Genomic DNA, 23405 nt, shown 5'->3' on the forward strand with positions numbered 1-23405 from the left:
CGCTAAGAGTCGGGCACGACTGAGTGACTTCACTTTCACTTTTCACTTTCATGCATTGGAGAAGGAAATGGCAACCCACTACAGTGTTCTTGCCTGGAGAATCCCAGGGACGGGGGAGCCTGGTGGGCTGCCGTCTATGGGGTCGCACAGAGTTGGACACGACTGAAGCGACTTAGCAGCAGTGTGTACCTGGCATGACAGCAAGTCTCAGGGATGGGAAAATGGAAACATGAGGTCCCAGAGAGTTGATGTTCTGGCCTCAGCTAGTGTTAGCAGCAGCCGTATTCTTCCGGAAGGTCCTGAATTTAGAATCGATTAAACCCACACATGGAGAAGGCAATGGCACCCCACTCCGGTACTCTTGCCTGGAGAATCCCATGGATGGAGGAGCCTGGTGGGCTGTAGTCCATGGGGTCGCTAAGAGTTGGACACGACTGAGCAACTTCACTTTTCACTTTCATGCATTGGAGAAGGAAATGGCAACCCACTCCAGTGTTCTTGCCTGGAGAATCCCAGGGACGGGGGAACCTCGTGGGCTGCCATCTATGGGGTCGCACAGAGTCAGCAGCAGCAGCAAGCCCACACATCTCACCCTCCAGTACAGCCGACGCTTAATCCAAAAGCTTCAGCTATGACTCTGTGACCTGGCTTTATGTTTTCTAATGTAGGAGTGTATGCACAAAAGACTGCAAAGAATTTTTTCCCCCTATTTTTTGGCCACTCCTTGCAGCATGTGAGATCTTCGTTCCCCAACCAGGGATCGAACCCGTGCCCCCTGCAGTGGACACGCAGAGTCCTAACCACTGGACCACCAGGGAGGTCTGAATAATTTGTTCTGATCTCAGCAACCCATCTGAAGGCCTGTTGTGTCCGGCTCTGGGAATATAATAGTGAACAAAAATCCTTGGGTGGTTAACCCTCATGGAGGTTACAGACTGGTTTAACTCCATTTCCAAGAAACACTGCTTTTATTTTGGAGGGGGGTAGGGAATAAACATGGAGGAACCAGTTCAAACTAAAAATTTGACTTTGAAAAGTAGTGAAAATAATATCTAGTATAAGTGCCGGTGCAGGTTTTCTTTATCTGGAAGGTAAACACTGCAAGCGGTACCCATTTCCTGGGAGACTCTGGTATGGGAGAATAAGCCTCAGTTGCTGAGAGCATCACTTTCCCCCTGATCTTATCTCATCGGCCCTGCCTTGTAACCAGGGGAGATGCTGGCACGTGACCACGTGAGTCTGTTCTAAGCAAGGCCAGAGCAGCACAGAAAGTTCTGTCAGCTGGTGGCTAACTGGAACCACCTGGATACTGTGACTAGTCTTTAAGTTACCTTCCCTTCTGATTCAGCAAAGATATGGGAACTGTGCCCGAGGGGCCAAGGTCTCAAGACTGTGTCTCTTGGATTGCCACTGCTCTGTGAAGGGAACACACAAAACCCAGTGGCCATGGGGCCTTTAACTTAAATCTTTGCATTACTGTGATACCACCTGCCCCGCCCCCCTCCTCCCCGAGTGAATCAGCTGGAATCTAGGTGAGCCTTAGGGGGCCTCCACCCTCTTACCCCCAAATTGATGTGTTCCCTGGATGGGGGTGGGGGTCGTTTACTGAGAACAAAAATTGGTGGCTCTTTGGGGTGTGACCAGGGCTTTCCCGACCCATTAGAACAGGCTCTCCTTGGGGCGGGTGGCTTCAAGGCCCGGCAGGTCTCCTCGCAGAGGCCAACTCTCCGCGAGGCGCATTCTTCCGTGGAATCCCCCGAATGCGCGTGGGGGCCCCCACAACCGGGCAGCGAACGGGGCCACGAACTTCGTTCCAAACGTCCGCCAGCCGCCTGGACACTGCACTCCTGAGTTCGAGCTCAGTGATCGGATGGCGGCGGGCTGACGGCAGAGGCTCTGCTGTCCCGGGACCCGAGTTTCCCGGGAGCGAAGAGTGGGAAGCCTAGTGGCCGGGCGCTACCTCTCCGTCCTCCAGAGAGGCTCCAGACCGAGACTGGTGCCCAGAGCGGCTGAACCCAGGGGCAGCGGCGCCCCGGGGCCTCTCAGGGGCTCGGAAAGGCCCCGGAGGCGGGGCAAGCATTAAGGCGGGCAGGGCCGCCCTAGAAGGCGCACGATGCCGCCCGCGACGGCGGCCCCCTCGGTCTCCCTCCGGGAGCTGGCCGACCTCGCCATCGGCACCCCGGAGGTGGGCGCCGTCAACTTCACGGCCCTGCACACGCTCCTCGTGGCCATGCTCAAGAGCCTTAACCTGCAGGATACGCGGATCGACTTCCAGTCTCCGATGCTCGACCAGAGTCGCTCCATTGAGTCCCCGCGGGTGTCGACCAGCACCCCGCAGCTGCCGGCGCCCAAAGAGAGGCGAAGGAGCAGCGTGGCCAGGGCGCAGACGCTGGAGACCCAGGTGAAGGACCTGGGCGGCCAGGTCCAGGACCTCGGCCGGCAGCTCAAGACCATGGGGAGCCAGGTGCAGGCCATCGTGGCGCACGTGCAGCACTTCCCCACCCAGACTGGCGGGCTGGACGACCGCGACTGGCTGGAAACGAAGGATTTGGCCCTGCTCACGCAGGAGAAGGGGCAGACAGGGCCGACGAAAGGCAAGAGGGACAGCAAGCCGGTCTTCCAGGTGGGTGTGCGGGCGGTCCGCCCCCTCCAGGCCGCTCTCCAGCGCCCCGCCCCCAGGGAGCTGAGCTTCTGAGACTCGCTCCTGGGAGGAGTCCCGGAGCCCGGAGCCTGGAGGCGTGGGACGGCCAGGCCCAGGCCAGGAGCCCCACGGATCGTTTTCTACCTCGCAGGGCCCCGAGCTGCTCCAGGACCTCATGGAAGACATGAAAATTTTGAAGGAAGCCCATCGAAAGAAGGAGCAGCCTGAGTTGCAGCCCGAGGTGAGGGTGGCAGGGACTCCACCTTGCGAAGCTGAGTGACCCCCTTCCTGGGCAGCCTCCTTCCTCCCCTCTGTTTACCGGGGGCTCACCCACCACTTGTCAGACACCCATGCATCCTGAACAGACCCAGAGAGGGCCCAAGAACTCAGAATGTTCTTTAAGTGACTTTCCTTTAAACTAGAATAAAGGAGCAAGGTGGTAGGTGTTGAGGGATAAAAGTTTGGTCCAAGAAAAGGGAGCTAGAACGCAGAGGGTTATGAGTCACCACCCACAGCCCCCCAGGCAACACCTCTCTCACTTGGATCTTTGTTTCCTTGGAGAGAGAAGCCAGAAGTCCTGAGCTAAGCATTTCCCAATGAACAGCAGAGTCCTGGCACGTTTCAGTTCCAGGAGATACCAGGCCAGGCTCCTGTTTCAGGCCCATATGAGGCCGAGCCCGGGATTAGAGCTGGAAGAAGGAGGAGCAATTAGGAGGAAGCCCAGGGATAGAAGAGAGGTTTCTTCTCAGCCCAGGCTGAGAAGAGAGACTTGAGGGAGAAGAAAAGCTCAAAGGAGGAGGTCACCGAGACCCTAGAGGGGACTCGCCACCAGGCCTATGTGCCCATTTCATCTCAGGCCTCCAGCCCCCAGCCAGACTCATTTTTGCTCTGGGAAGCTTTTCTTTTTAAAGTTGCGGTGGTTTTAGGTTTGTGGCTTCTCCAGTGGCTCAGCAGTAAAGAATCCCCCTGCAGTGCAGGAGGCCCAGGTTTGATCCCTGGGTCAGGAAGATCCCCTGGAGGAGGGCATGGCAACCTACTCCAGTATTCTTGCCAGGAAAACCCCAGGGACACGGGAGCCTGGCAGGCTACGGTCCATGGGGTCGCAAAGAGTCAGACACAACTGAAGCGACCAAGCACATTTTTAGATTTGGGGTTTGTCTCTGGCCTTTAGACTAAAGGCTGTCTTACCTTTAGATTCGTTGTTTCTGAAGGTTTGCCGAAGTTCTAAGGAGCCACTTGTTGTTTTGCTAAGTTGTGTCCAACATTTTACAATGCCATGGACTGTAGTCCACCAGGCTCCTCTGTCCAAGGAATTTCCCAGCCGAGAATACTGGAGAGGGTTGCCATTTCCTGTTCCAGGGAGTCTTCCTGACCCAGGGATTGAACCTGCGTCTCCTGCATTGGCAGGCGGATTCTGTACCACTGAGCCACCTGGGAAGCCCCCAGGAGCCGCTTTAAGTGGCAGCGATTTGCTTTGATCCTTCAGAGGCACTTTCCCCTTTAAACAGTGCGGACTTTCAGACACCCAGTCATCTTTGTTCTTGAGAGGTGAGGTCAGTCTGATTGCAAAGTCCCACTAGTGGGTTGTATGAAATGCATCCTGGGACCAAAGAAAGGGTCCCACCCCCACATCATTTTTGTCCAAGGCACGCAGCCCTCAGGTACCACTCACCACGCCCCATGTCCCTTCCTCTTGTTGGCTGGGAAGAGAATGGGGAGCCTGGCTTGGCAAGCTTCTCTGTACCTTGGGCTCCTCTAAGACCCAAGGACCTCCTTTCCTCTCCTGCCGTGCGTGTGTGTGTATGTGTGTATGTGTGTGTAGGGGCTGCTGGAGGGGCTGTTTTGATCCTCAGTCTTTGAACTCTTCTTCCAGCACCTCCTTCAACGGATTGAAGAACTGGAGAGGATAATTAGAGAAAAGGACGAAGTCCTGGTAATATCAGCCAGTTCTGCGGGAAAGGGTGGTGAGAGAGGGGGTTAGGGCGTAGGATGGTTGCCAAGAGCCTGGCCCCTCTCCCGGGGCTCACCCAGATTCCCACCCCAGGCGTCCCACCCTAGAGTGAAGGGTGATGTATGTCCCCTGCCTCTTGGGGTGCCGTCTCTGGCATGTGGGAACATCCCTTCCCTGCTCATAGGTCCATCTGGGGCCCACACGGGACACAAAACCAGCCGCCCACAATTCACTGGTTTCCTGAAGGACAGCACTTCTCCTTGGGGCTTCGGAAGGACCCACCCCGTCCTGTCCTGTCCTGTTCTGTTCCTAAAGCGTCCTGGGATTAAACGAGGGGTGTGTGTGTTGTGTGTGTTCGGTGTGTGTGTGTGCTTGTCTGTGCGTGTTGTCTTTTCACTTTCAGGAATTATTAAACCGGAAGCTGAGTGTGATGCCGTCTTCAGAAGAGGCCACCATGGTCACCTGGGAAGAGCTGGAGCAGGCGATTACTGATGGCTGGAAGGGCTCACAAACAGTAAATAAGGGTGGGGGTCCTGGGGGTGGGCAGTCTTGGAAGGGGCCCCTGAACCTCACAGTGTTCTGTTATGCAGATGTTTATAATTTCCTTCATGAGTTTTCTATTAATATTACGGATAGTTTTAATGTTTTTCCCCAATCTTATAAGGAACCCTGCTCTAATGTGACATTCACACAAGTGAAGGTATTCATAGGGTAAATTCCTAGAAACAGAATACATGTTTATAGTTTGGCTAGCTTTGGCCCAAATTGCCTTTTGTGGTTGTGGTTCTGATTTGGAGTTCCACAAGCAACGGAGGAGAGAACTTGTTTCTCAAAACCGGATTTTGTTTGTTTTGTTTTTAAAAAATATTTATTTGCTGCATCAGATCCTGGTTGCGGCATGTGAAATATTTTTAGTTGCAGCACGTGGGATCTAGTTCCCCTACCAGGGATCGAATCCAGGCCCCCTGCATTGGGAGCATGGAGTTTCGGCCACTGAACCACCAGAGAAGTCCCCAGAGCATAGATTTGATTTGCTTTCCTAGCTTTTCAAAGTTCCTTTAAAGTCTGTCCTAAAACGCACGAGTCCTTTCACTATCAGTGCACAAAGGTGACCAACCATGGAAATAAAACCCGTTCAGGGAGCCTTTTGCTCATGGTGACTTGTACACACGGGTGGCATCTGCCTCGAGGCAGTGCATAGGGTAACCAAACCAAGCTTTCTTCATCGGAATAAAGTGGGTATTTTCAAATAACCCTCAAGGACAAGGATCAGGTGCCCTTTTGGTCTTGACATTCCCCTTCCTCTGACTTTGTGTATCTGGATTCCTCAGAAAGGGTCCCACGGATGGACCGACAAGCAGGGGAAAGAGAGTGGGCCCTTTGGCGCCACCAAGTGGCCATCTGGGGTGCGCCAAATACCGTCTTGGTACAAAGACACCCTTCTAGTCTCCATGTTTTCTGAGTTCAGGGCCCTCTTCGAGTAAAGCAGCATCAGAGAGTTCAAAGAAGAGCCTGCAAACCAAGTGACCAGCCTAGAAAAAGGTGGCCTCTGCTTTCACTGTCACTTTTTTTAAGCCAAAGCTTTTTTGCATTTACCCACATATCACTATTCTGTGTTTTGAGTGAGCAGCACATTTTTGGGGGTGCCAGCAGAAGACACCTGAAAGACCTAAAAATAAGCCTCGACAGAAGCGCCTCTAGACTTTTTACTTGTCCAGAAGTAAGAAAGTGTCAGGGTTCTGACGGTTGCTCAGAATCACGAACAGCCCCAGAAGCAGATGAGAATAAATATAAATATTAATTTTTGAGAAGCAAGAGTCAGTTAGTAATCATAATGAAAGCAGTGGAGAGTTTCACTCTCTCAAGCTGAGGAAATACAACACGCTTGAGCCCAATTTTATTTTTTTTTTTTTTGCCTTGTTGGCAGTAACTCTAAGGTGATTGTGAGGTATACTGCCTGCATCATGAGTAGACAGACAGGATTGAGGCTTGGATGTGAGTACAGGGGGTGGGGGGGTGGTGTGATGAGTACAGAGGAATAGATTCCATGCTTGGAGACGCAGACGTGAGGAAGGACACTGTCCATGTAGCAACTGCAGTTCAAGGAGCTCAGAATCCACGTGGAAGATGCTCATCCCAGAACCTGAGTATGGAAGGACACTGACCGCTTGTTCCCAAGGGTGTGTTCTGATGGCCGACGGGGCAGGTCTTCGCAGCTTTGCCCGGAGGTGCTGCTGATGCTTCTCTCCCACCTTCTTTTTCTCTCCTTCCTCCTCCTCCTCATGGTACTTCTTCAAGAAATTCTTGTTTCACTTGCATCCCTAGGGGAGAGGTCTTAAAGAATCTTCTGTAAAATAGAGTTGACTCCCTCCCATGATTCATCTTCTTTTAGAATTTGGTTTATTCTTGACCGCACTGGGTCTTTGTTGCTGCGTGCAGTCTTTCTCTCGTTTCAGTGAGTGAGGGCTGTTCTCTAGTTGCGCGGGCTTCTCACTGTGGTGGCTTCTCACATGGCAGAGCCAGGCTCTAGAGTGCGGGCCCAGTAGCTGTGGCACATGAGCTTAGGTTGCTCCACGGCATGTGGAATCTTCTGGACCAGGGATCAATAGTGTTCCCTGCATTGGCAGGCAGATTCTTTAGCACTGGACCAAGGAAGTCCAGAAGCATGGAATCTCAACCACTAGACCACCAGGGAGGCCTCTTGGTCCCCTGTAGATAATCTGTTTTCATAAACAATGCCTCAGACTCTGTCTTTGTACATGTATGCCTGTTCTTTTGTGAGAGTCAATACGGACAATTCCTGTCTTTAGAGTTTCTGAGTTTGTGCTTTGCATTTTAAATACACGGTTCACTTTCCCTACTGTGCGCGCTTCTACTGCCAGCCATGGGTCAATGGTGGAGGAGACTTGATATTGTAAACTCAATCAATTACTCATGTCCTTTATTTGTAGACTCAGTAAAAGTTGGAGTTGATCACGTGATTTAGCAGGTTTCCCCCCCCACTTTTTTTTTACTTTATAGTTTGGCTGTGGTGAGTCTTCATTGCTACGTGTGGCCTTTCTCTAGCTGTGGCGAGTGGGGAATATCTCTAGTTGCAGTGCGTGGGTTTCTCACTGCGGTGCCTTCTCCTGTTGTGGTGCATGGGCCATCTATGCCCATGGGCTTCAGTAGTGGTGCTGTGCAGGTTTAGCTGCCTCGCGATATGTGAATCTTCCCAGACCAGGGATCAAACCCATGTCCCCTGCACTGGCATATGGATTCTTAACTAGTGGGCCACCAGCGGGCTCCCCCTCCTGTCTTCTATGAGGAAAATTACATATAAAGATACCATTTACAAATGTACAGACTCAAAAATCTGGAGAACTGTCTTTCAAGGATGTCAAAGTCAGTCTTTGTGTCCAGCTTAGTTTTGTAAGGGTGCTTGTTTTCTCCCCAAGGGCTCTAAATCACCTTCATCGGATACCCCAGACTTCCTACCCTCTGACTCCTACCATGAGTACTTTTTCCTTAGAGTCACTGATTTCTTTCTTCCTCTTTCACCAGATCTCAGAGTCAACAACAGGACTTCAGCGGCGCAAAAGACAGAGTTCCATAACATCAAGTGACCTAATTGCAAGTGGAGTCTCCACAAAGTACCCAAGTGTTGACCAGGCTATAGACTCTGCTGGTTTCATCACAGACAAGACCTTTTCAGGAACTAGCGGCATAGGATACCCCTTCGATGGGCCTCCTGGCAGGGAACGAAGCAGAGTTTCCTCTGCCACTGGGTTTCCGGCTAGAGAACAGCACTTAAGGGCCCGTGATGAAGCTGGCCTGGCCAGACCCCATCCGCCATCTATGTCCCAGTTGAGGGCAGAGCCAGATCGCCGCCGGCCTAGAGAGCAGCACAGCTCAGGGCATCTACGAAGAGATGAACGGGATACCCACCTTGGCCCAGTGTATCAGGATGTGTCCTTGCCCAGAGATCAACACACTCAGGTGTCCCCAGATCAGCACAGGGGAGTGTTCACAAGCCAAGGCCACCTCTATGCAAGGCCAGATCAATATGGATTCGGATCATTTGATTCGGATCAGCTTGATTTGCTGTATCCCAGCGCTTATGTGCCTGGCATGGTTCCCATCAGTGTGGATCAGGTTGGAGTGATGCTGCCTGGAATGGATGAGCAGGAATTGGTACTAGCTGGCATGGCTCAGAGTGATGTGGTGCCACCAGTGGTACCTGGCAGAGATCAGCCAGGATCAGAACAGCCTAGTACAGATCAGCCTGGTACAGTTCCGCTTAGCACATATCAGCTTCCTGGAATGGACGAGAGTGGTGTGGGACCACTTGGCACGTATCAGTCTGGAGTGGAACCTCTTGGTGTAGATCAGCATGGATTTGTAATATATCCCATGGATCAGCAAGTTTTTGTACAGCCCAGTTTGGGAACATCTGGCTTCATACAACCTGGCACAGAGCAGCATGAGATGATCCAGCCTGGTGCAGGCCAGGCTGGTGTGGTGCAGCCCGGTGTAAGCCAGCCTGGTGTGGTGCAGCCCGGTGCAGGCCAGGCTGGTGTGGTGCAGCCCGGTGTAAGCCAGCCTGGTGTGGTGCAGCCCGGTGCAGGCCAGGCTGGTGTGGTGCAGCCCGGTGTAAGCCAGCCTGGTGTGGTGCAGCCCGGTGCAGGCCAGGCTGGTGTGGTGCAGCCCGGTGTAAGCCAGCCTGGTGTGGTGCAGCCCGGTGCAGGCCAGGCTGGTATAATGCAGCCTAGAATGTATCCGCGAGGTTTGGTGCAACCTGAAATGTATCCGCGAGGTTTGGTGCAACCTGGTATAGGTCACCCTGGTTTCATGCAGCCTAGAATGTATCCACGAGGTTTGGTGCCACCTAGAATGTATCATCGAGGTTTGGTGCAGCCTGGTGCAGGTCAACCTGGTATGGTGCAACCTGATATAGGTCACCCTGGTTTGGTGCAATCTGGTGCAGCCCAGGCTGGTGTGGTCCAGCCCGGTGCAGCCCAGGCTGGTGTGGTGCAGCCCGGTGCAGGCCAGGCTGGTGTGCAGCCCGGTGCAGGCCAGGCTGGTGCGGTGCAGCCCGGTGCAGGCCAGGCTGGTGCGGTGCAGCCCAGTGCAGGCCAGGCTGGTGCGGTCCAGCCCGGTGCAGTCCAGGCTGGTGCGGTGCAGCCCGGTGCAGGCCAGCCTGGTGCGGTGCAGCCCGGTGCAGGCCAGGCTGGTGCGGTGCAGCCCGGTGCAGGCCAGCCTGGTGCGGTGCAGCCCGGTGCAGGCCAGGCTGGTGCGGTGCAGCCCGGTGCAGGCCAGCCTGGTGCGGTCCAGCCCGGTGCAGCCCAGGCTGGTGCGGTCCAGCCCGGTGCAGTTCAGGCTGGTGCGGTGCAGCCCGGTGCAGGCCAGCCTGGTGCGGTGCAGCCCGGTGCAGCCCAGGCTGGTGCGGTGCAGCCCGGTGCAGGCCAGCCTGGTGCGGTCCAGCCCGGTGCAGCCCAGGCTGGTGCGGTGCAGCCCGGTGCAGCCCAGGCTGGTGTGGTGCAGCCCGGTGTAGGCCAGGCTGGTATGGTGCAGCCCAGTGCAGGTCAGCCTGGGTTGGTACAACCTCAAGTGGATCAGTATGGTTTAGTACAGCCTGATAGAGGTCAACATGGCTTTTTTCAGCCTAATATATCTATGCCTGGCTTGGTCCCACCTGGGGCATATCCTCCTGGTCTAGTCCAGACTGGTGCCTATCCAGGTGGTTTGATCCAACCTGGTGCCTACCCACGTGGCTTCATGCAGCCTGGTGCCGATCAGCAGGGTTTGGTTCAGCCTGTGATAGATCCGCGTTGGGGGAGGCAGTCTGGCACAGGTCGAAGCATAATACCACCAGGCACAGAGCTTCTCGGGCTTCCAACATACCGTGCTGATTCTCAAAGTTTTACATCACCACGCTCATACCAGCAAGGTGTGGCAGCTCCTGGCAGGGATCAGTATGGTCGGGTGTCATCACTCCTAGCCAGTCAAGGTCTGACACCATCAGGTACAGACCGAGAAGGTTTGGTACTACGAGAAATGTATCGACAAGGTTTGCTGCAGCGTGGCCCAACACCATTAAGCACAGCTGTAGGATCTGCACCCCAGGATCAACAGCATTTGGAAACATCTGAACCAGAGCAGCATGACCAGGCTGTTCCTGACTCTATCCCAGACTCCCAGGGCCTAATGTATGGTGGCCCAGGGTATCAAGGTGTAGATCAGCAAGTCCAGGTAGGTATGAGTCCAAAAGAACTATATGTCTTACGTCAACCTGGAGTTTCTGTTCCGACTTCCCCAAGCCAAGAGGCCCCCTTTCCCAGGAGCACACACTCCCTTGACTCTCTGAACCGAGGCTCATCCGAAAGGAGTGATACTCAGAGTGAGAGACGTGAATCGCTGGATAAATTGGCTCCTAGCTTCCCCATAGCAGTGGAAACATTTCGTATGATGGGAGAGATTATCGCCCTCTACATGGAGCTTAAGGAGAACATAAAGGACCTGGATGAGGAACAGGCTGGCCAAACGGACTTGGAGAAGATCCAGTACCTGCTGGCACTGATGGGTGGGTGCTGCATGCACAGAGGAGAGACCATTGTCCTCCTCCTCAGCTGATTTCATCCTTTTCTCCTCCTGAGCCTGAGACCCCCGAAAAGGGCATTTCCATTCTCAGCCATTCTGGGTTCTCCCATAGCCTTCAAGGGTCCGAGTTGTTGGTGTTTAGTCGCTAACTTATGTCTGACTCTTTGCAGCCCCGTGGACTGTAGCCCGCCAGGTTCCTCTGTCCATGGGATTTCCCAGGCAAGAATACTGGAGTGGGGACTTCCCTGGTGGTCCAGCGGTTAAGAAGCCGCCTTCCAGTGCAGAGGAACACAGGTTTGATCCCTGGTCAGGGAACTAGATCCCACATGCTGCAGGGCAACTAAGCCCGCACACCAAAACTAGAGAGAAGCCCTCGAGCCACACGACAAAGACCCTGAGTGCTACAACTAAGACCCGATGCAGCCAAATAGATAAATATTAAAAAGAAAGAAAGAAAAAGAATACTGGAGTGGGTTGCCATTTCCTCTTCCAGGAGCTCTTCCTGACCAAGGGATCAAACACACATCTCCTGCTTGGCAGGTGGATTCTTTACCATTGAGCCACCTGGGAAGCCCTCGGGGTTCAAGGGATGAGACTAAACCAGTAGGAGTGAAGCTGCCTCAAGAGAAGGAAGGCAGGTTCCTGTGCCTCTGCTGGGCTCTGGAAAGCAGCCAGGAGAATGCTGAGCAAGAGGAAGACGACTGTGTTGGGTTGGATGGGGAGAGAGAATGTTGAAAAACTAAACTTAACCTTTGCACAGTCACAGCTCTAGCCCCAGAGAATTAAGGTTTGAGTGGCAATTGTGGGTTAAATGGGTAATTTCCTTTAGGATATTAAGCATTAGGTGGACTTTTAAGGCTAAGGATTTTGTTGTCATTGTTGAGTTGCTAAGTTGTGTCCAACTCTTATGTAATCCCATGGACTGTAGCCCGCCAGGCTCCTCTGTCCATGGAATTCTCCAGACAAGAATACTGGAGTGAGTTGCCATTTCCTCCTCCAGGGGATCTTCCTGACCCAGGGATAGAACCCATGTCTCCTGCATTGCAGGTGGATACTTTACCACTGAGCCACCAGGGGAGCCCTAAAAAGACACTCCTTTCTTCCCATCCCCTCTCCACTCCAGCCCCCAGGAAAAGCCAGATAAATGATCCATGTTGTTCTTCATTGTGAGGCTGGGATTGGGAGCCATTAGAAATCTGATTTTCCTGACTCTGTTCTCCATAGTCAAGAAGTCCATACCCCCTGACCTGCAGGAACAGCTGAAGACCTTAAAGGCCTTGGCCAAAGAAATTCGACAACAGCAAGCAAAAGTAAGTAAGGGAGGGTCCATCTGCTTTGCCTTCCAGTGCCAACAATCCCACCTTCCATTTTCATTGTCATGGACTACACAGTCCTGTCACCACTATCACGTGGAACTTTACAGTCCCCTCCGATGGGAAACACACCCCAGGCTTCAGTGTGTTTCTTTCCTGGATCGAAAACCTGACATTCAAAGCTCTTAAGATTCCATTGAGCCAGCAAGGTGGCCTGGGCTCCTTTCATTACGTGTGGTCGTTTCCAGTAACACCCGCTGTCCCTGGAGCAGCCTTGGAGTTTGTGGGACTGTCTGGGGCCAGCAGTCATGGCGAGGGGCTGTTAGGTCTTCAGTCCTTCTCTCTGTCTCTGTTTAAGGTTTTTATTTTGATGTGGATGATATTTAAAGTCATTATTGAATTTGTTACAGTACTACTTCTGTCTTTTTATGTTTTGGTTTTCTGGCCCTGAGGCATGTGGGAATCTTAGCTCCCCTCCCAGGGATTGAACCCATACCCCTTGCATTGGAAGGCGAAGTTTTAATCACTGGACTACCATGGAAATCCCCAGTCGTTCTCTTAATGCCAGCTCTCTACATCCACGGGCTTCCCTGGTGGCTCAGGTGGTAAAGAATGCACCTGCAATGCAGGAGACCCTGGTTCAATTCCTGGGTTGGGAAGATCCCCTGGAGGAGGGCATGGCAACCTACTCCAGTATTCTTGCTCCCATAGACAGAAGAGCCTGGCGGGCTACACTCCACGGGGTCGCAAAGAGTCAGACACAACTGAGCGACTAAGCAACAGCATCTCCATCCACGGGGTAGATGGACTGAATGTCAGGAAGGGGCCTCAGGCTTTGCTAGAGGATTGGATTAGGATTAGGGGGTGGGGCGACTTGCCTGGAGGTCCAGTGGTTAGGACTCTGTGCTTTTGCTGCCAGCAGCCTGGGTTCGATCCCTGGTTAGGAAACTAAGATCCCGCAAGCCTCACGGTATGGAAAAAAAAAAAAAAAGGATTAGGGAATGAGGGAGGAGCTTGCTGGGCCTGCAGAGGTACATTCAGAAAGCAGAGATCTCAAGGCCGCCTGACACTGCTCTTCCATTGGATTTGTAGATGGAGAAGATGAGCAAGATCCTGGAGGATCATGGGGAGAAAGAAATAGGAAAGGAGGAGAAAGGTGGCCCGATGAACCTGCAGCTGGGTATCCTCAGGTAAAATCCCCGGCCGAGTACAGCTTGTGTCCTGGCATCACGTGTTCTCAGCTGGTTCCCTCATTCCTGAGCCGACTGCTATCTTTGATCCGGATCACGTCTGCTCTTCAGGTTGTCCGTACCTAGTTCAGGTTGCTAGTGGAAGTTTCCCAGGTTCTTAAAACAGTTCAGCACCAGGGCTTGGAAGAGCACTCCTCTCCCCGGACAAAAAGCTCCCTAGATTCTGTCCACAGTTGGAGGCTTCAAAGCATTTGCTGGAGCCCCTCAGAACAGTCTCTGTGCAGGGCCAGGCCTCACCCCCTTGAAGCCTCTCAGCCAGGCACGCTGGGCACCCGCCTCCACGGCAGGCAGGGCCTTGGACGCTTTAGGCAAGCCTGGAGAGGGGATGTGAAAGAGCACCGGGCTGCCTCCTGCATCCTTGACGGCTGGCGCTTGGCCATGGCGGGCCCTGGCCCCTGGGCAGGTAGTGGGCTGGACCATATCTTGTGCAGAGTCACCATGGCCGACATCGAGAAGGAGCTGGGCGAGCTGAGGGAGAGCCAAGAGAAGGGCAAGGTCAGCATGGAACATTCGGTCTCCGAAGCCTCCATTTACCTGCAGGATCAGGTGAGGACCTTCAGCCACAGGGACGAGGCCCCTTCTCAGAGCTGGCTGAGGGCGGTGGGGATACTAAACGCTTATCCGATATATACTGGGCAAGTATTTTCTCCCTTTCTGGGGGTTGTCTTTTCACTCTCCTGGGAGTGTCTGCCTTTACATCGTGAGTGTTGGTCACCCCAGAATGTTCCCAGTGAGGACTGTCTGGACTCAGACCAGCTCTCTGAGTGCCCATAGAAGGATCAGATGGGCAAAGTCATGGGCCCAGGGGGTTCACATCAGGAACCCTTTTATGCTAGAGGCCCCATTCAGGACCCCCTCCAAGTTTTCCAGGATGGCGGTGTGCACCATTTCACAACCCAGGACTGACTGTCTTGGATAGGACGGCAGTAGATGGTGTGTTTGAGAGTCATGTGTTATTCCAAGGCTCAGGCCTGAGCTTTGCCACCTCTGGGGCTCCCCAGGGCCACACCTGGAGGACATCCACCCGCTGCTAGGCAGGCCTAGCTCCTGACTCTTCAGAAGAGTGTTAACTCTTCTGGTGGCAAAAGTCATGCTGAGCTCAGGCCAACAGGAGCCTGGGTGAAAACACAGACGTGTAGAGGAAATTGGGAAGGGCAAACTTCAAGGCCAAGGCGCCAGTCTGGCCTGGGCCACTACCTGTCTGTCCTTGTGTGTCTTTTTTGAAAAAGATTTCTTTCTTTGTTTATTGGCTTTGCTGGGTCTTCTTGGCTGCATGCGAGGGCTTTCTCTAGTTGCATTGAGCAGGGGCTACTCTTGAATGCAGTGCGAGGGATTCTCCCTGCAGCATCTTCTCTTGCCTCGGAGCGCAGGCTCAAGGCACGCGGGCTTCAGGAGTGGCTCTAGAATGCTGGCTCAGTCGTCATGGAGCACCAGGTTAGTTGCTCCTTGGCATGTGGGATCTTGCCGGACCAGGGATCGAACTGGTGTCCCTTGCTTTGCAAGGCAGATTCTTAACCACTGGACCACCAGGGAAGCCCTCTGTGTCTTTTGTGTCTGTCTGCCTCCATGTCCCTTTCCTTATCCATCTTTCTCAAATACTGCTGTATCTCTCTTCCCTTCTGTATTCCGTCGGCTTTCTTTTTTTTTTTTTCGTTTATTTTATAATTGGAGGATAATTGCTTTACTATGTGGTGTTGGTTTCTGCTGTACAACAACACAAATCAGTCATAATTATATATATATATATATATCTCCCCTCCCTCTTGGAGAAGGCAATGGCACCCCACTCCAGTACTCTTGCCTGGAAAATCCCATGGACGGAGGAGCCTTGTGGGCTGCAGTCCATGGGGTCACGAAGAGTCAGACACGACTAAGCGACTTCCCTTTCACTTTTCACTTTCATGCTTTGGGGAAGGAAATGGCAACCCACTCCAGTGTTCTTGCCTGGAGAATCCCAGGGACAGCGGAGCCTGGTGGGCTGCCGTCTATGGGGTTGCACAGAATCGGACCCGACTGAAATGACGCAGCAGCAGCCCCTCCCTCTGGCGCCTCCCTCCCCGCTCCCATTCCACACCTCTGGGTCATCACGGAACACCAGGCTGGGTTCCCTGTGTCAGTCAGCTTTCTTATCGCTCACACATGGTCCAGAAGGCCTGCCCCAGGGCTTGCAATGTCACATGCTTCCAAGAAGGGGGGCCCTAGGTTGGCTCAGCCCCTGTCCCCAAGGCAGGCAACATGTCACAGATCTTTGGGCGGCCTGGTGTCTACCCAGGACCAGTCCTTTGTGGGGACAAACTGGGACCATGGGATCCAGAAGAGAGCAGGAGGGCCAGTGGGAGGAGTGTGTTCCCACCAGGCCGTGGGAGACCCCTGCAGTGGTGGCACTGGTCACGTTCTCTCTCTCTTTTTTAATTGAAGTATAGTCGATCTACAATATTACATCAGTTTCAAATGTATAACATAGTGATTCAGTATTTTTACAAATTATACTCCACTGAGGGCTTCCCAGGTGGTTCAGTGATAAAGAATCTGCCTGCCAAGCTGGAGACACAGGTTCGATCCCTGGGACAGGAAGATGTGGATAAGGAATTGGCGATCCTAAACGACTAAACAGCAACATGCTCCATTGGAAGTTATTATAAAAGAATGGCTCTGCTTCCCTGTGCTGCACAGTATAGCTTCGCTGTTCATTTATACAGTGGTTTGTACCCCTTAATCCCTGCCCCATCTTGTCCCTCCCCCGGCCCTCCCCCAGCTGTAACCACTGGTTTGCTCTCTAGATCCATGGGGTCTGTTTCTGTTTGCTGTATTCACTAGTTTATTTTTTAGATTCTACATGTAAGTGACAACATACAGTATGTGTCTTTGACTTACTTCACTAAGGATAATACTCTAGGTCCATCCATGAAAGTGAAGTGAAACTGTTAGTTTAAGCTCACTCATGTCTGACTCTTTGCAAACCCATGGACTCTAGGCCTCCAGGCTCCTCTGTCCATGGAATTCTCCAAACAAGAATACTGGAGTGGTTAGCCATTCTCTTCTCTAGAGGTCCATCCAAGTTGTTTTGCAAATGGCAAAATTTCGGTTTTTATGACTGAGCAGTATTCCATTTTAATATATAAGCCACATCTTCTTTATCTATTGGTGGGAACTTAGGTTGCTCCATGTCTTAGTTATTATAACTAGTGCTGCTGTGGACATTGAGGTGCGTGTATCTTTTTGAATTCGTGTTTTCATTTTCTTCAGATACATAACCAGGAGTGGAATTGCTGGATCATATGCTAATTCTATTTTTAGTGTTTTTAGAAATCTCTGTACTGTTTTCCATGGTGACTGTACCAATTTACATTCCCTGTAGACTTTTTGATGCTAGCCTTTCTGAGAGGTGTGCGATGATATCTTATTGTGGTTTTGACTTGCATTTCTCCAATAAGTAGCGATGTTGAGCATCTTTTCATGTGCCTGCTGGCCATCTGTATACCTTCTTTGGAAAAAATGTCTACTTAGGTCTTCTCAGTTCAGTTCAGTCACTCGGCCGTGTCCAACTCTTTGCGACCTTATGGAGTGCAGCACACCAGGCTTCCCTGTCCATCACCAACTCCCAGAGCTTGCTCAAACTCATGTCCATCGAGTCAATGATGCCATTCAACCATCTCATCCTCTGTCGTCCCCTTCTCCTCCTGCCTTCAATCTTACCCAGCATCAGAGTCTTTTCCAATGAGTCAGCTCTTCGCATCAGGTGGCCAAAGTATTAGAGTTTCAGCTTCAGCATCAGTCCTTCCAAGGAATATTCAGGACTGATCTCCTTAAGAATTGACTGGTTGGACCTCCTTGCAGTCTAAGGGACTCTCAAGAGTCTTCTCCAACACCACACTTCACACGCATCAATTCTTTACCACTCAGCTTTCTTTATAGTGCAACTCTCACATCCATACATGACTACTGGAAAAACCATAGCTTTGACTGCTGCTGCTAAGTCGCTTCAGTCATGTCCAACTCTGTGCAACCCCATAGATGGCAGCCCACCAAGTTCTGCCATCCCTGGGATTCTCCAGGCAAGAACACTGGAGCGGGTTGCCATTTCCTCCTCCAATGCATGAAAGTAAAAAGTGAAAGTGAAGTTGCTCAGTCGTGTCCAACTCTTTGCGACCCCATGGACTGAAGCCTACCATGCTCCTCCATCCATGGGATTTTCCAGGCAAGAGTACTGGAGTGGGTTGCCATTGCCTTCTCCATAGCTTTGACTAGACAGACCTTTGTCAGCAAAGTAATGTCTCTGCTTTTTAATATGCTGTCTAGGTTGGTCATAGCTTTTCTTCCAAGGAGCAAGCATCTTTTAATTTCATGGCTGCAGACACCATCTGCAGTGATTTTGGAGCCCAAGAAAATAAAGTCTCTCACTGTTTCCATTGTTTCCCCATTTATTTGCCATGAAGTGATGGGACCAGATGCCATGTTCTTAGTTTTTTGAGTGTTGAGTTTTAAGCCAACTTTTTCACTCTCCTCTTTCACTTTCACCAAGAGGTTCTTTAGTTCCTCTTTGCTTTCTGCCATAAGGGTGATATCCATCCATTTTTAAATCGGGTTGTTTGATTTTTAAATGTTGAATTGTATGAGCTGTTTATATGTTTTAGATATTAACCCCTTATCAGTCAGATCATTTGGAAATATTTTCTCCCATTCCATAGGTTATGTTGGTGGTTTCCTTTGCTGTCCAAAAGCTTTTCAGTTTAACTAGGCCTCATTTGTTTATTTTTGCTTTTATTTCCTTTGACTTAGGAGGCAGATAAAAAAATATTGCTACAATTTATTTTTTATAATTTATTTATTTTTGGTTGCTCTGGGTCTTCGTTGCTGCTCGTGGGCTTTCTCTAGTTGCGGTGAGCAGAGGCTACTCTTCATTGCGGGGCACAGGCTTCTCACTGCAGTGGCTTCTCTTGTTGCAGAGCACAGGCTCTAGGCACATGGGCTTCAGAGTTGCTGCCCATGGGCTCAGATGTGTCAGGTGGGGTAGTTGCTCTACAGCACCTGGGATCTTCCTGGATCAGGGATCAAACCCATGTCCCCTGCGCTGGCAGGCGGATTCTTCCAGCGGACCATCAGGGAAGTCCTATTGCTACAATTTATGTCAAAACGTGTCCTGCCTGTTTTCTTCTAGGAGTTTTATGGTCTTGGTTTTACATGTAGGTCTTTAATCCATTTTGAGTTGACTGTTTTTGTAGGTGGCATTAGAAAATCACGTTCTCTTATTGTTATTTACACACTAAATGGGGAGAGAGCGTGTGTGAGCCCACGGCTCCTCTGCCCAGGGCCTGGAGCAGGACCCGTGTGTTGCCAGGGTCCTCAAGTGTTTGTGGACTGACTGACAGACATCATCACTCTGGGATTTAGCTAGAGGAGATACATTCTCACATTGCACCAATGGGCTGGCTGGAGAAAGGTACAGAAGCCCCCTTCCTGCAAGGGCTTAATCAGCACCTGCCCTCCCCTCCCTGGGAACACTGTTTACTTTTTAATGGACAGACATCAAGCACCTGCCATGAGCTGCATACCCTGCGAGGCACCAAGGCTCCAGCAACTGCCTGGATCACAGCAGGTCAGGGCAGAAAGGCTGGCGGTGACTGTGTGGTGACTCGCTCACTGCCCTGCACCCGCCCTCTCTCCCACACCCAGTTAGACAAGCTCAGGACGATCATTGAGAACATGCTGGCCTCGTCCTCCACGCTGCTGTCCATGAGCTTGAACATGGCCCCGCACAAGACCCTGACTACCCTGGCCCCCAGCCAGATCGACCCTGCGGCCACGTGCCCAGCCTGCAGCCTGGACCTGAGCCACCAGGTCAGCATGCTGGTGCAGCGCTACGAGCAGCTCCAGAACATGGTCAGCAACCTGGCTGCCTCCCGGCCCTCCAAGAAGGCCAAGCTGCAGAGTCAGGTGACGCCCCTGCCTCCCTCCTGGGTAGCTGCAAATGACTGCCCGCCAGGAGCCACCTGGGGAGTCCCCAGGGGAGGGATGTTGGGTCACTTTTGCATGATGGAGCCCTTTAGCAACCGCCGGAAAGTGCCTGGTCTTTCTGTAGGGTCACAGTGAGGGCAGCCATCAAGCTGGCCCTGGGGACAGGGGACTGGGGGGCAGAGCTGGGTCCACGGTGGGATGGGGACAGCATAGCTGGTGGAGGGGTGAAGCAGAGCCATTCTCGTGCCTCGGGGACACTGACATAGCTTTAGGGTTTGTTGCCCGCTCCTTCACACTGGTCTTCTGGTCTGTTTCTCTCTTCCCCTATAAAGGGCAGGCCTGCTGTGGGGAGTGGAGAGCAGGGAGGACCACAAGTCCCTGAGGCCTGTCTCTTGGACTCCAGAATTCACACTCAGCCCAGGGCAGGAGGGGAGACTGTAGACCACATCCCAACTCTCAGGGGCCCCGGGGCAGCTCACCACCTCTACCGATCACCTGCACCAATGGATGGGGCCCCTGGAGGCTAGTCCATGGAGAGGTGGTAGTGGGCTATGATGGCAACCCAGGAGGCCTAGAGTGGGGTCTGATGTCAGCCTGTCCGCTGGGTGATGTTCTAAGGGCTCCCCTGTCGGGGGGGCGGCAATATCCCAGGTGGGGATGGAGGGGCCGCCCCAGGGAGCCTGCCTTTGTCCTGCGTAGGATGAAGAGCTGCTGGGCCACGTCCAGAGCGCCATCCTGCAGGTGCAGGGCGACTGCGAGAAACTCAACATCACCACCAGCAACCTCATCGAAGACCATCGGCAGAAGCAGAAGGACATTGACGTGAGGGCTGGCAGGGTGGCGGGGAGCAGGGCTGGGGCGCGACCGGCTCCCTGCTTATTCTCTGCTCCCTCGGCCTCCCAGGTGCTGTACCAGGGTCTGGAGAAGCTGGAGAAGGAGAAGGCCGACAGGGAACACCTGGAGATGGAAATCGATGTGGTAAGGCCAGGCCTGAAGAAAGGCCACCAAGGGAGGTCCCATCGCTCCCACTCTTGAAAAAGCAGAGAGAGGAGAGGAGCCCAAGGTGGGATGTGGGCTCAGCATCAGAGTTGAGCTACGTGGAGCAGGGCCCCGCCGTGGCTCTCTCCCATCTTGGTGGGGGCGCATCTCGTCCCCGTCTCTGGGCAGAAAGCTGACAAGAGTGCCCTGGCGGCCAAAGTGAGCCGCGTCCAGTTCGACGCCACCACGGAGCAGCTGAACCACATGATGCAGGAGCTGGTGGCCAAGATGACGGGGCAGGAGCAGGACTGGCAGAAGATGCTGGACAAGCTCCTGGTGGAGATGGACAACAAGGTGACCCGGGCAACGCCACCTCCTCCGGGCACTGCAGACCCCCACCTGCTTTCTCAGAGCTCACCTGGTCCCCGTCCCCCACTTCCTCCCCCAAGCTGGACCGCCTGGAGTTGGACCCGGTGAAGCAGTCACTGGAGGATCGGTGGAAATCCTTGCGACAGCAGCTCAAAGAGCGCTCTCCACTCTACCAGGCGGACGAGGCAGCCGCCATGCGGAGGTGAGGCCCGGCAGGGGCGAGGGTGGGCCGGCTGGAGGGTCCCCATGTGTGTTCAGAGGGACTGGCAGATCCTATCTGGGACTGTCCGGCCATAGCAAGGGACAGAGCTTGAAAAGCTCTTGTAGCTCAGGCTGATTCATATTATAGCAGAGAGAGGGAAGGGAGCGGGGCGTAAGGTTCTCTGGGCACATGTGGGAGGGGGTCCATAGCCCCCAGAGCTCAGCTCCCAGGGTGACAGGCCCCAGCCCACCAGAGGCAGAGCCTGCGGGGGCAACTCCTCCTGGGGGTGCCTGGCTCATGGCAGCTCGAGTCCCAGCATTTCCATTCCTGGCCACCAGAGGGCTGTCAAGGCTTACACAGGGCACCCACCCGCTGGGGCCCTTGAGAGCCCTGCTGGCTTTGGGTTAGGGTAGATGGGCGCTAGATGTGTGCCCAGAAGTGGGCATCTCTAGTAGCTGATGTGTGCAGGGAGTGGGGCCCAGACCTGCCTCCGGTGGCCTGGGGCCCCGTCCCCCTGGGCGTTGAGTGTCCAGCCTACCAGCCAAACCCTCTGAGTTCTCCATCCCTCCCTTTGGGGCCCTCTGGGCAGGGCTCTCACCCTCTGCGTGTGTCCCATCCCTCACAGGCAGCTCTTGGCACACTTCCACTGCCTCTCATGTGACCGTCCCCTGGAGACACCTGTGACTGGACAGTGAGTACCCCCAGAGGGTGGCCGTGATGGGGGGCGTCTTCTGTCCTCCCTGCCTGCCTCCAGCTCGTCTGCTCCTCCTCTGTCTCTGGTCCACTCTATGCCCTGGGCTGCTCTTAGCCCTCGGCCTTCAGCCCCTGGGGTGGGAAGGCTCCTCCGGCAGGTGGAGCGTGAGGAGTGGGTGATGGGTTTGGATGCTGGAGTTTCTCACTCTGACCCTCCTCCCTTCCCTGCCCCTGCCCAGAGTCATCCCCATGACTCCCGTGGGCCCCTGCCTGCCCGGGCACCGCTCCGTCCGCCCCTACACGGTCTTTGAACTGGAGCAGGTTCGGCAGCAGAGCCGCAAGTACGGCGGTGCCGCGGGGTCCTGTGAGGGCTTTGCAGGGGGTCTGGAGGGCGAGAGTGGGGGCTGGGGCGGGGTGATGCTAGGGCGCTTTTTGAAGCAGCTCCCAGCTGTTCGCAGGGCAGGAGCATCAGAGCAGGAGGTGCAGACCTAGTAACCACCTGCCTTTGCGCCCCTGCCAGGCGTCCTGGTGGGACGTTGCCTCTGAGACTTCCCCCCTACCCTGGCCCCTTCCCTGCTCACACTGGGCCTGGGAGGGGGTGTGTTTCATGCCCTCAGGGGCTCCTGCCCTCCTCCCCACAGCTTTCCACCTCCTGAGGCTGGGGGTTCAGCAGAAAGGCTGGTTTTCAAAGCTGCCCTTGGAGCCCACGGGGGCCAGGGGTGCGAGGGGGTCCAACGGACTGGGCTGCTCTCCTCTCTGGCTCTCCTGCACGCTCTCGGCTCAGGAAACCCTCCCCGGCAAGCCCGGCCCTGGTCCCTGGGGTTCGGTGGAGGGGGCTCCCACTCCAAAGGGCCCTGCTTCCCAGGGAGGGTGCTGGGGCGTGGCTCACCCCTCCACTGGGCCCGCACCCCACAGCCTGAAGCTGGGCAGCAGCGGCTTCCCGCGGGGGGACCTGGGGCAGGTGGAGCGGAGCGTGGGGCGCCTGCGCACCATGCACTCCAAGATGCTCCTGGACATCGAGAAGGTGCAGATCCACTTTGGGGGCTCCGTCAAGGCCAGCAGCCAGATGATCCGCGAGCTGCTGCAGGCCCAGTGCCTCAGCTCCCCCTGCTACAAACGGTGGGCAGCTGGGCTGGGCCCGGGAGCCTGGCACCAGGGAGGGCAGAGAGAGTGTGTGTGTGTGTGTGTGTGTGTGTGTGTGTGTTTGTGTGTAGAGTGGGGCACCAGGGAGGGCAGAGAATGTGTGTCCGTGTGTGTCCATGTGTGTGTGTGTGTGTGTGTGTAGAGTGGGGCACCGGGGAGGGCAGTGTGTGTCCGTGTGTGTGTGTGTGTAGAGTGGGGCCTCCATGTAGGACAGAGTATGTGATTGTGTATGTCTGTGAGAATGTGAGCGTGCGTGTAAGTGTGTATGAAAATGTGGGTGTGATTATATGTGTGAATGTTTATGTGTGTGTTTTTGAGAGAATGCAAGAGA

At 53.9% G+C, this 23405-nt stretch overlaps 1 protein-coding gene across 3 annotated transcripts in view; it reads left to right on the plus strand.

Moving 5' to 3' along the window:
- Window positions 1-365: 365 nt before the first annotated feature.
- The window catches only part of QRICH2 (glutamine rich 2), a 29881-nt gene continuing 6841 nt past the window's right edge, over window positions 366-23405 (plus strand). The window contains exons 1-16 of one of the 3 annotated variants that reach the window (XM_061392766.1): window positions 366-2623; window positions 2793-2882; window positions 4515-4574; window positions 4996-5106; window positions 8136-11154; window positions 12396-12481; window positions 13577-13674; window positions 14166-14280; window positions 19408-19668; window positions 20389-20511; window positions 20593-20667; window positions 20857-21021; window positions 21117-21238; window positions 21864-21929; window positions 22171-22272; window positions 22847-23050. In XM_061392766.1, the coding sequence (XP_061248750.1) occupies window positions 2114-2623; window positions 2793-2882; window positions 4515-4574; window positions 4996-5106; window positions 8136-11154; window positions 12396-12481; window positions 13577-13674; window positions 14166-14280; window positions 19408-19668; window positions 20389-20511; window positions 20593-20667; window positions 20857-21021; window positions 21117-21238; window positions 21864-21929; window positions 22171-22272; window positions 22847-23050 (5207 nt within the window). In that variant the 5' untranslated portion in view covers window positions 366-2113. Of the gene's footprint in view, window positions 2624-2792; window positions 2883-4103; window positions 4190-4514; window positions 4575-4995; window positions 5107-8135; window positions 11155-12395; window positions 12482-13576; window positions 13675-14165; window positions 14281-19407; window positions 19669-20388; window positions 20512-20592; window positions 20668-20856; window positions 21022-21116; window positions 21239-21863; window positions 21930-22170; window positions 22273-22846; window positions 23051-23405 lie in introns of those variants that run through there. The other 2 variants (XM_061392767.1, XM_061392768.1) reach the window with 2 other exon arrangements.

This window comes from Bos javanicus, chromosome 19, assembly GCF_032452875.1.
Source record: "Bos javanicus breed banteng chromosome 19, ARS-OSU_banteng_1.0, whole genome shotgun sequence".
Lineage (NCBI taxonomy): Eukaryota > Metazoa > Chordata > Mammalia > Artiodactyla > Bovidae > Bos > Bos javanicus.